Source organism: Amphiura filiformis, chromosome 4, assembly GCF_039555335.1.
Source record: "Amphiura filiformis chromosome 4, Afil_fr2py, whole genome shotgun sequence".
NCBI classification, from domain to species: Eukaryota; Metazoa; Echinodermata; class Ophiuroidea; order Amphilepidida; family Amphiuridae; genus Amphiura; species Amphiura filiformis.
Genome location: NC_092631.1, coordinates 53,653,157 through 53,663,804, shown reverse-complemented (window position 1 = coordinate 53,663,804; position 10,648 = coordinate 53,653,157). Strand labels below are relative to the sequence as shown.

The following is a 10,648-nucleotide window of genomic DNA, read 5'->3' as shown; positions in this document are numbered from 1 at the left end:
TCAAAAATTGTATTCATCTATTGCTATGGTAGTCAATCCGATTATTACGTCACTTCGATGGCGAATAAGGGATATCACAGATGTGCAATACATTGTGGGACAGTGTGGTAGCAGTTGAACTCTGACCTATAGGGAAAACTGCTAAAACTGCTGTTCTCACGTATCTCATAAAAGGAATATTAATTAGTGCCATATCATCTTTGGGGTTATTTTATTTTGTGAATTTTGGTTTCACCTATAAACATCAGAGTGATACTGCAATACAACCATTCGTTTCTTCTTCATCATGACATTCAACACCGATATATGTAAAAAACCGGTAATGTTATTTTGTCTTCTTTTTCTGTCTTAAAGTTATTGGTGGATGGAACAATCAAAAATCTGCATTATTATGCAATTCATACGGGGATTGGCGAACATTCGAAACTCCCAATGTGTTGAGTTCAACCGAGGCAAGAGAATTTTTCGTTGAATTTCTTTCCAACGGCATGCTACAAGTTGGTAGAGTTGGGAAAATGGCTTTTATGCGAACAACGTATTGTCGAGCGACTGTGAAATATCTTGGTATAGCATCTGGTTATGGCAGCAACACTCAATGGAAATATTGCTCGGCAGGTAAGGATACTTGAATTGATATAATCTATATCCAACAGATGTCAGAAATTTGAAGAGAGTTTTTCATGTTTCCTAATGACTTTAAAAACTGTGGGAATTCTACGAACAACCGATATGGTTATCTAGGTTGTATGTATATGTTTTGGGGTTCACCTTTTTGTGGTTTTCTGTATGAACCTCAGTTTATTTAAATTAAATAATCAAATAGCGAAAACCCAACAGCATCTACAGTCTGTCCACATACAGGGTGTCCCAGAATGATCTGTACCGGGAAAGATGGATTTTTTTAGGTATGAAGGGCATGTTGAATGGTCATATTGTTTTGCATTTTAAGTTCTACATATAGTTAGCTTTCTCAGATTTTTTAGTTTTTAAAAATTTGACGTTTCTAGTAGAAGTTATAGAAGATTGCGTAAAAATGATGAATTCTAAGTTTTGACAACGCAACCTATTTTGAAAATCTGTAACATTACTAACCGTTCAGCACAAAGTTATTTGGAAAAAGTTATGCAGGTATTTTAGTTGTGCCCTGTTCATATTTCCACTAAATAGCCGATATCTATCTATTATTTATGACGTTACGAAGCAATCATTATATGGAATTAAGGATTTGTGGCCTAATCCAATTCTCTCTTTGGCGGTAGTTTTAAATATAGTTATTGTGGTGTGAGGTCCATGTCATTTGAAATGCTTGCAGAAATCGAATTGGTTGTGGTACAGAAAAGTCGGCTCCTCAATTTACTGTACAGCAGCGTGGATTTCTTTCAAAAACTTACTGGCAAACCGGCAGCTATGTTGAGACGCAAAGAAGATTCATTAGACGATAGTGTATAACGTAAAGAAGTTTGACGAGCACGGAACTGTCAGGAATCGGCAGAGTGAAGCTTCAGGTGCTCGTAAGACTGTAAGAACTAGAGCGAACATTGCAGCTGTCCGGCAAGCTTTAAGGCGCAACCCCAACAGTAGTTGTCGTCGAAATGCTGTGCCAAACATCCCACGTTCTTCATTTCATCGTATCGTGCCATTTTTCAAAGGTATGCGAGTCGTTTTTCATCGATTTTACATTATTGCATGCCACGCCAAAACAAATAAAGGTAGCGTGCTGAAATTAACAGAATAGGTAGGAGACATATCCAACATTATAATGCTGGTATCAAAAATAGATACACGTCCCGTCTTCTATTTTTAGTTATTTTTGCAAACACGGTACAAATCATTCTGGGACACCCTGTAGAAGCACAGAGTGAATAGACAGTCGGAAACTGGAGTTATGAGAATAATTATTTCGGTGAAATGCGTGCGTAAATGCTTCTTTGGTGCGCCAACTGCTGCGCGATTTGTACTTGCCGAGCGCACAACGGTCCTTACGCGTCGCGTTTTTAACACGCAGTGCGTGTGACGCGAAGCATCGACCCCCGGTGCCACATATTTGGTTTGTACTTCTATGTGGACAGACTGTAAACCAAAGTATTCTAGAAAACGTTACTGTAACGTACATTCCCAAATAACTACAATATACATTTTCTTTTCAGAATCTGCACCAGAAAGTGGATCCCAATTACCAGGTACAATAGCTATATTATTATTTTCAAGCGACAAAATAAATTGCGCTTTATATTGAAGCGAATCGGTGGTGAAGTTCCCGTATGTTTCTTTGACAAGATTCAGGTTACCCTTTACAATGAAATTTCAAATTATAAATGAATATGGTTGATACGGGATTAGGGACCGTTCACAAACAGTTGTAAGGGGGGGGGGGCTGATGCAAAAAATTTTATCGCGAAAATTTTTCGGGCCTCCCCCTTTACAGACCTCGAAAATTTCAGGGCCCCCCTTTTTTGACATGAAAATTCCAGGAAAATTTGTGGTCATTTTTTTCAGCCCCCCCCTAGGAGGGTCAAAAATTTTCAGCCCCCCCCCCCTTTTTGCATCAGGCCCCCTTACAAGTGTTTGTGAACGGTCCCTTATTTGGGAAAATTAATCAATTCACTTCTCTGGCGTGTGATCACAGTGTGTTAGCACAAGCACTTGACCTTTCACCCTACTGAGTAATTTACTTGTAACATGAACTACGAGTGTAGGGCTCCGTATAGATACCAAACGCTATTATTTGCTCTACTGTATAGCTATGGGTTTATATATAATTAACGTTATATATCATTACTGGCATCTCCCGTTTTAAAGGAATTTTATTTTAAAATGAGATTTTTCTCTTTACAGACAATTGCCTCACAGCAAGCACATCCGATGATGTTATTTCAGACAAAGTTAGAGCACCTTTGAACGCGGATTTCCAATTTCCGTTTCCCGAGCTTAACGCACTTCCAGATGGCACCACCAAATTTACCGTTACAATCAAAGGAACCAAAGCAGTTTACATCATTTTGTCACCGACTCAAGGCGGTCTTAGTAATGATGTTCCAAATGGGAGTGGCATAACCAAAATAAGTAAGTTTCGGAAAGAGTTAGGGATTAAATCAAAACTCGACTGGCGGTCGACTGCCGGTTCCGGGCGGTTTCTAATGTTCTAAACAATGGAACGCGGTTCAACCGGCGATCGAGTTTTGATTTTATCCCTTACTTATTGTGTAAAACTGCATCGAATCTTGAATTTTGTGCCCAATAATTGTCTACATCCAATAAAGGGATAATTGCACAAATTTTTCATTTCAGCAAGAAAAGTATACTATTGAAATTAACGGAATATAATTTAACAGGGATCTGGTTCAACACCACTAATTATGTATTACATGGGTTTCAATGGGAAAATGGCTAATTTCGAGTGGAATTTTCTCATATTCAGAACTCTCACAGTTAAATACCACTAATATCATGTGAAGCTATATGATTTAGATGCCAAATGATCAAAAACTCAATATAGGTTGACCTGAGACTTTTCTTGTTTTAACGCACTGAACCGTAAACACCTTAAAATGGCAGTGCGCCCTCGAAGCTCAGAGTTACAATATGGTAGGGCGCGCGAATATTTACTAAAAACCGAAGCCGTGCGTACTATTCCAACAAAAATGTTATATAATGAGAGAAAATATACCATTTTGAAGCATCAAACCGTAAAAGTTTTTGGCTAGATAACTTGATCAATTTAAGCGATTTTATTTTTAATGCGTATTTCCATGTATCGCCCAGGCCTATTAGTGGTATGTAACCGTCAGTGATGACTCTAACCCTAACACTGACCCAGGTTTTTGCTATCGGAAGTCACAGAAGATCCGAAAAGTCAAGAAGAAGAATAATTTTTGACCTGGCACCCCCGGGATTCGAACCATTGACCCCCCGCATGCCAACCACACGCGGACCGGGAGCTACACGGCTAATTGCTGCCCGGCCCGCAATTCCGTGAGCATTTGACACGTAGGGTGATTGCGTAATCGCAGACCCTGGGATGCATGCATGCGCAGAATTTTTCATCGTGGTATTCTGTGTTTTTTTCTGGTGTAAGGGTTAATACGGAGAGACATTACCGGGGATAGCTGTTGAATTATCATTTTCTCTTTTGTCTTTTAAAGTGATTGGCGCCTATGGATGGTCGGGAGTGATGTGCAACATAATGAAACCTTGGGAACGAGAGGCAACAGCCCTCGATTTGTTGAGTGAAACCGAGGCAAAACAATTTGTCGTTGAATTTGATGACTACGTTGTACGCGTTAGTTTACTTGGGAAAACGTCATTCTTGCAGATGAACCGGTGTCCCGGTGACGTGAAGTATTTTGGTGTAGCCTCTGCTTATGACGCAAGCGCTGAATGGACATACTGCCCATCAGGTAAGAAACTAGAACTGAAATTGAAGAGGGTAAACGAAAGTTCGCGGTACATCCTCCATATGGAAAAGTTTGGCCCACGTTTAGTCAGAAAAGATTGACTACCCAAGCGTACATGAGTATGAGCTATTATAATAATAATTGGGCCAGCATGCATACGGTATGTAGTTTGGTTGCTATTGACTACTCAAGTGGGCACTGGTGGTTTTGTCGAGTTCGATAGTAGCTTTTCGCTCATTTTTAAAATTTTAAATAAAAAACGCAGGCACTTTCTCTTATCCAATCAAAATAAGTTTTATATCATCAGAAACCTTAGACTCTGAATGTTGATATTCCGTCCGTGTTCTTGGAAAATGCCCAGTCAATTTAAATTGGCTGTTGCATTTAATGCGACGAGTCCCCGGGAAATATCGAAAAATTAGCCCATTTCCCATTGCGGAGACGGGATTTTGAGTAAAATAATAAGTTTTAATATTGAAAAAGGAAGCTGTTAGTAAAACTTATTTTGATTCAAACACTTTTAAGTTGGTAATTCCGAGCGAGGACCTGTAGATTTTGTTAACACAAGCCCAAGATGAAGGTAGATAAAATAGGGGAGGGAATTCACAGATTTGCCGTGGAAAGCGACATGCATGAGATGTCGCAGAGCAAATGTCCAGAACTTGTCCATAATGATGTCATATCTTTTGAACTTCAAATATATTGGGTTTGTTATTCCTACATTTCAACTGCGCACGTCTTTTAGAGTCATATTGTAACATTTCCTTACAAAATAGATTAATATTTCTTTGCCATAAAATGTTAGCTTTTATTATTAGATATGTCCCCTTTTAATTTTGAGCCTAATAACTGAGGTAAAAGCAAAGAAAATCGGAATTTACTACCAGCGCCGATGTCGCCAATGCGTGTCACTCCGTCGGTCGTGCTACAGTGCGAACCTTTGATGTGTATATGTCCGTGTACGTACTGTGTTATCAACATCGCGTACGCATTCTACTAATATTTCCATCGTAATAATTAAACGACGGTTCCTGCGTTTTATTTAAAATCTCGGATTTTGATAAAAGTACCTAACCTAGAGCCTTGCTTTTTGCAGGATGTGTTAGTTAAATAAAGTACAATATAATCGTATAAAAACAGAACGTTGAAAAAATATTGAGGGATTCCTTCTCAGCAAATGTTACATTATGGCTTTAAATGCCTCAATGCAGAACATGCCGGGAAGCGCGAATTCCCGACAGTGATGCTTAACTTTGCCTTTCATTCCACCTTTATCACGCTTTTTTTGTATAGCTCCGGTGGCTCCACGTCGCAAGGAATGTTGGGATGATAGTAGGGGCCGTGACTACCGTGGCAACAGGTATTGGACTGACTATGATAGAACCACGCAAAGTACCAGCAAGTGTCAGAAGTGGACTGAACAAACACCAAATGAGCATAACAGAACCCCACAGAACTACCCATTTACAGGACTAGGAGACCACAACTACTGCCGCAACCCGGATAACGATAGCGGAGGACCCTGGTGCTACACTGTCGATGGACCACGCTGGGCGTATTGCAAACTCAGACCAACACCCTGTTAGAAGACGACCATATACCAGTAGTCACTGCGCTCTAAGGGTAAACACATCAAATACTAGAGAAAAAGAGCATGTTTATACCGTAAAGGGGGGGCTATATTCTGCCACTATGATGCTACTTCAGCCCTCTAAATCCACTGTTTGAATATTTTTTGACATTGTTGTAAAATCGGAGACTAGCATATCTTAAATAAAACAACATTATACAGCTATTTAACAAGTTTAACCAAGTATTTACAAATATTACAATCAATATTATTCAGTTGTACACATTTGTTGAGAGTTGCAACTTTAACATTTTTATGGCTGAGTACCCATGTGCAAGCGACATCAAACCAAAACGTGAGCTCGAAGTAGTCCTGGTTTGCGGTAGATTTTCATTATCTGGTGAGCAAAGATCTAAATGTGTGTAATTCATTATGCAAAGTATCGATGTCTTTGACCCGCAGAGCGTATAGCTATTAGTATTAATTCAAAATCTATTTGAAAGGGAGACATGTTTAACGATTTTACAGGGGGTGAGGGTGTTTTAAAAGTGATTTAAGGAAAACGATTACATGGTATTATTATTCCATTTACCAAAAATAATGATGTAACAGTTGGTGGGACTGTACACTGGTCTTAGTTTTGTGATTAGAGTGGGTTACGGAAACAAAATAGATAATTACGAAACAATGTGTTTAAAAACAAGAACATGTTTTACATGTTTTAGATAAAAGAAACAATAATGAATGTAAGTCACCAAAGTGGGCACTCTTTCTTTCAAACGAATTTGAATACCGACCGATCATACAGATAATTTCTATTATTTACTTACTATATTTAGTACTAATTGAATTAAGAAGTTTAGAATACACATGGAACGGATTTTCCCCGGGACCTTATTATCCTACCCTCCCCTTAGGGCGATAATGTACGATTTTTACTTTTCATTGTTGCCGAAACAATATGATATGTTTTAGTAGATAAGATGCATGGTGATTACGATGTAAGCAAGTTATCAACTGTTTGTTTGGTTTGGTTACACTTTAGTTGTTGCTGATGATGTCGAGCAAAGTGTTTTGATTATTTTGTATTTGACGCAGACATGATGATGAAAATCATCCCATTTCTGATAAGATCAGCTGGTTCCATGGAACATGCCTAGATATTACAGGTATACATGACCCAAAATTATGTTTACAAAATTAAGGTACATTCGAACAAGAAAAAGAAGAAGGAAAAAATATCGTACACTAGAGCACTAAACATGCTAAAAGGGAAATTCCGTTTTAATTGTTTTAGTGGTTGTACTTGTGCACTAACGATAATAAACAAAATTAACAAACAGTTTTAGTATATTTCGATCTGGTTAAATCTTAATATATATGGATGGAAAAGGGTATGAAATTTTCCACAATGTGGAAAACCTAGAATAACGAACTCAACGTTGTTTACTACTGATATTACTATTATTTTATTATTCGGTGGACTACGAATAATCATTCGAAGATTTACATGAAAACAGTACTGCTTTACTGAAGTATTATAGGCAGTTAAAAGGGCATTTCGTGATCCACAGCCTCATCCCCCACTTTTCTCAAAAAAAGTTGAGATTTTTATATCACTGGAAACCTCTGGCTACATAATGTTTATGTACAAAATATTTCTTGCAGATTAATTCGTTTAGCAAAGATATCGTGAAATTTGAATTTCGTTCTGGTGCACCAGAACGAAATTACAACGTATTGTCGATGGAGCAGTGTAATACACATAATCATGCTTAACTCGCAAACGCAATATCGGAATCAACTAAAATTTTGGGAATATGCTTTATTCGTGGATATGTACTGAAAAATGTCATAAAAAGAGGATGCTAGGATCACGAAATACTCCTTTAATATCATGATTCCAGACATACATATACAAATATGAAGATTTTCTAATCAGACTAATATCTTAGGATAATAAGCCAAATCGGCATTGGAAGCTTGCAATACATTGTGGGACAGTTTTTGCAGTTTTGGAACACTTTGCCGTCTGACCTATTGGAAACATTCAGAAAAATTGGTTTTTGTGCATACAAAATATAATCTAAAATGTTTTAAAGGAATAATATCAAACCCAAAAAACATTAATATTTCATAAATTAATTATTTGAATATTTTTAATGATAATAATTATTATGATAATAATAAATAAATTAATAATAATTACAGCAATTTTCCCGATATGTCAGAGGTCAAAGTGTCCCTAAACTGCTCTCAAAAAGCAGAAGTTACAATGCCGATTGTGCTTATTTTAATAATAATAATAATAATAATAATAATAATAATAATAATAATAATAATAATAATAATAATAATAATAATAATAGTAGTAGTAGTAGTAGTAGTAGTAGTAGTAGTAGTAGTAATAATAATAATAATAATAATAATAATAATAATAATAATAATAATAATACGGAATAAGAATAAGAATAAGAATAATAATACGGAATAAGAATAAGAATAAGAATATGAAAGTTCAGATGCAAAAGCCGGTAAACGCCATTTTCAGAAGCTTTTTGAGGCAAGGCCATGAACATCTGTCCTATAATGCGAGAGTCAAATTGACGTCAATTTTAAAAATGTTATTAAAAAGTTTTTCAAACTATTTCCTTCTTACATTTTTTTCACATTTGACCAGTTATATTTGCCAATATCTTAAATTGAGAAAATGAATATATCGGTTTTTGCATCTGAACTCTTCGTATACACTTTACATTACATTATGGCTAAACAGAAATATCTCAAAGCTTATGAAGTTACCAGGCGTAATTTTAATACCGCAAATTCGTATTTTGTTTGCTGATCATCAAGTACAACATGGAGCATTATTTGATGTATGTTAATTTTGAAAGATTTTGTAGTTCAAATTTATTTGTGTTCAAAGATGTTTGATTCAGGGGACAAAAGGAAACAGCATTCGTCATTAATTTCTTCATAAGCTTTGAGACGTAACATTGTTTAACCTGAATAATAAATATTCCTGTGTATCATTGGTAAAGGGATCTATAAAATAAAAATTGCGTGTACTTGCAAACAATGTGTTTCGTGTGATTTCTTGTGACTTTTTGATGACTGGTTCCGGAGCTAACAAAACCCCATCGCTACTCAACTTTTGAAACTTGGTCCCATTTTGAACATCAAGAGCAACTTTTATTTGATTTTTTCCATTTGCTGATTAAGGGATGGTGTATGAGCGTTTGGACAGTATTTTTTGTGGGACATGCGAGCACATTAGACATATCGAATTGCATTCTGAATACGGAGAATGTCCTTCTGATCACATAATTTACATTTTTTGAAACTCGCAATATAATACACATTTTATGGCAAATGATTAAGAATTGATATATTTGATATTTAACAGTCCTGAAAATAAACTTTATAAATCTGATGATGTGTACTTCGTATTGAAGATAGATATGGATTTTTTCCCTAAAACACCAAAAAAATTAGGTCATTTTGGGAAAAAATGTATATCTTCAATATAAAAGGTCAGAATTAATTGATCGTCGGCTTTTTCTCCCAGCTACATACACTTTAAGTACATATCATTAGATTTGTAAAGTTCAATTCGAGGACTGTTATATATCAAAATTTAAAAAAACATCAAATTTTAATAATTTGTCAATTAATTTGTATTATATTGTGATTTTCAAAAATCAAAATTATTTGATATCAGAAGGACATTCTTCGTATTCAGAATGCAATTCGATATGTCTGATGTGCCACAAAAATACTGTCGAAACGCTCATACAAGACACTTAAAAAAACCCATCTCTACCATTAGACTATACGCCTACTTGTTGTTATTTATTTCAATCATTAATAATGAAATTAGCATTATTATGTAGCTCCTATAAAATAAACCAAGCAAATAATAACTTTACCGTTGGTTCTTTTAAGTGTATACAAATTATTGCAGAATATCGTGAAACAGTACATCACAGCTTCAAAAATATAAACGAGTTAACCTTGTTTATTAGCAAACAACCATAGTCCACAAACTCTCAATTCCTCAACGCAAAGCCATTACATGACACTTCTACGAAATTAGCTGTTCCAGTTGAAATCCAAACATTTGTGGTTGAAACCCTATAATTTCAGGTATTAAATTAGTCCAGCCAATCTTTCAGCCCTATTGTTACAGTTGTCTAACTATTTGTTAAGCTATTGGATTTTCTGGTTGACTATGTAGGGCCATCAACAATACAGCAATGGCTAGCTTTCATGGCATAGAGGCCCTGAATGTTTTTATCGATTGGCCCCTTTTTGGCTCCTTGTGACCCCAGGCTGCCCGGACAGGCTGTGACCCGGCAGCAATATGGAATATTGAATCTTGGCCTTATAATAACATAACCAGTCCATCAAACCCTTTGGGCCGGTTTATCGAAGCATGGCTTCCTAAGCCATCAGTCTTAAGCCCAATTAGTCCTATACCAGTGCTTACAATTTCACATCATACATCACCTAGAAAGATAAATCAATAAAATAGATCCACGTTGGTAGGGCTAGCCTACTGGCTTAAGAAGCGGACCTTTCTGTCTTCTGAGCTGAATAAATCTTCTGGGCTCCCAGTCGTATGTTGTATACATGTAATGACAATTGTAAACTAGACTTAGCTGTGGTCTAAGACCACGAACAC

General features: G+C 36.4%; 1 protein-coding gene across 1 annotated transcript; it reads left to right on the top strand.

Annotated features, from left to right (window-relative positions):
* Window positions 1-372: 372 nt before the first annotated feature.
* On the top strand, window positions 373-7,351 carry LOC140149875 (uncharacterized). Its single transcript, XM_072171899.1, has 5 exons — window positions 373-615; window positions 2,148-2,180; window positions 2,836-3,063; window positions 4,143-4,397; window positions 5,688-7,351. The coding sequence occupies exons 1-5, from the start codon at window positions 489-491 to the stop codon at window positions 5,978-5,980; spliced, it is 936 nt and encodes a 311-aa protein (XP_072028000.1). The 5' UTR covers window positions 373-488; the 3' UTR covers window positions 5,981-7,351.
* Window positions 7,352-10,648: the final 3,297 nt, after the last annotated feature.

Coding starts and splice junctions, on each gene's coding strand:
- LOC140149875 (XM_072171899.1), top strand. CDS start 489: ATGCTACAAGTTGGTAGAGTTGGGAAAATGGCTTTTATGCGAACAACG. Junction 2,181..2,835: donor AAGTGGATCCCAATTACCAG/GTACAATAGCTA, acceptor TTCTCTTTACAG/ACAATTGCCTCACAGCAAGC. Junction 4,398..5,687: donor ATGGACATACTGCCCATCAG/GTAAGAAACTAG, acceptor TTTTTTGTATAG/CTCCGGTGGCTCCACGTCGC.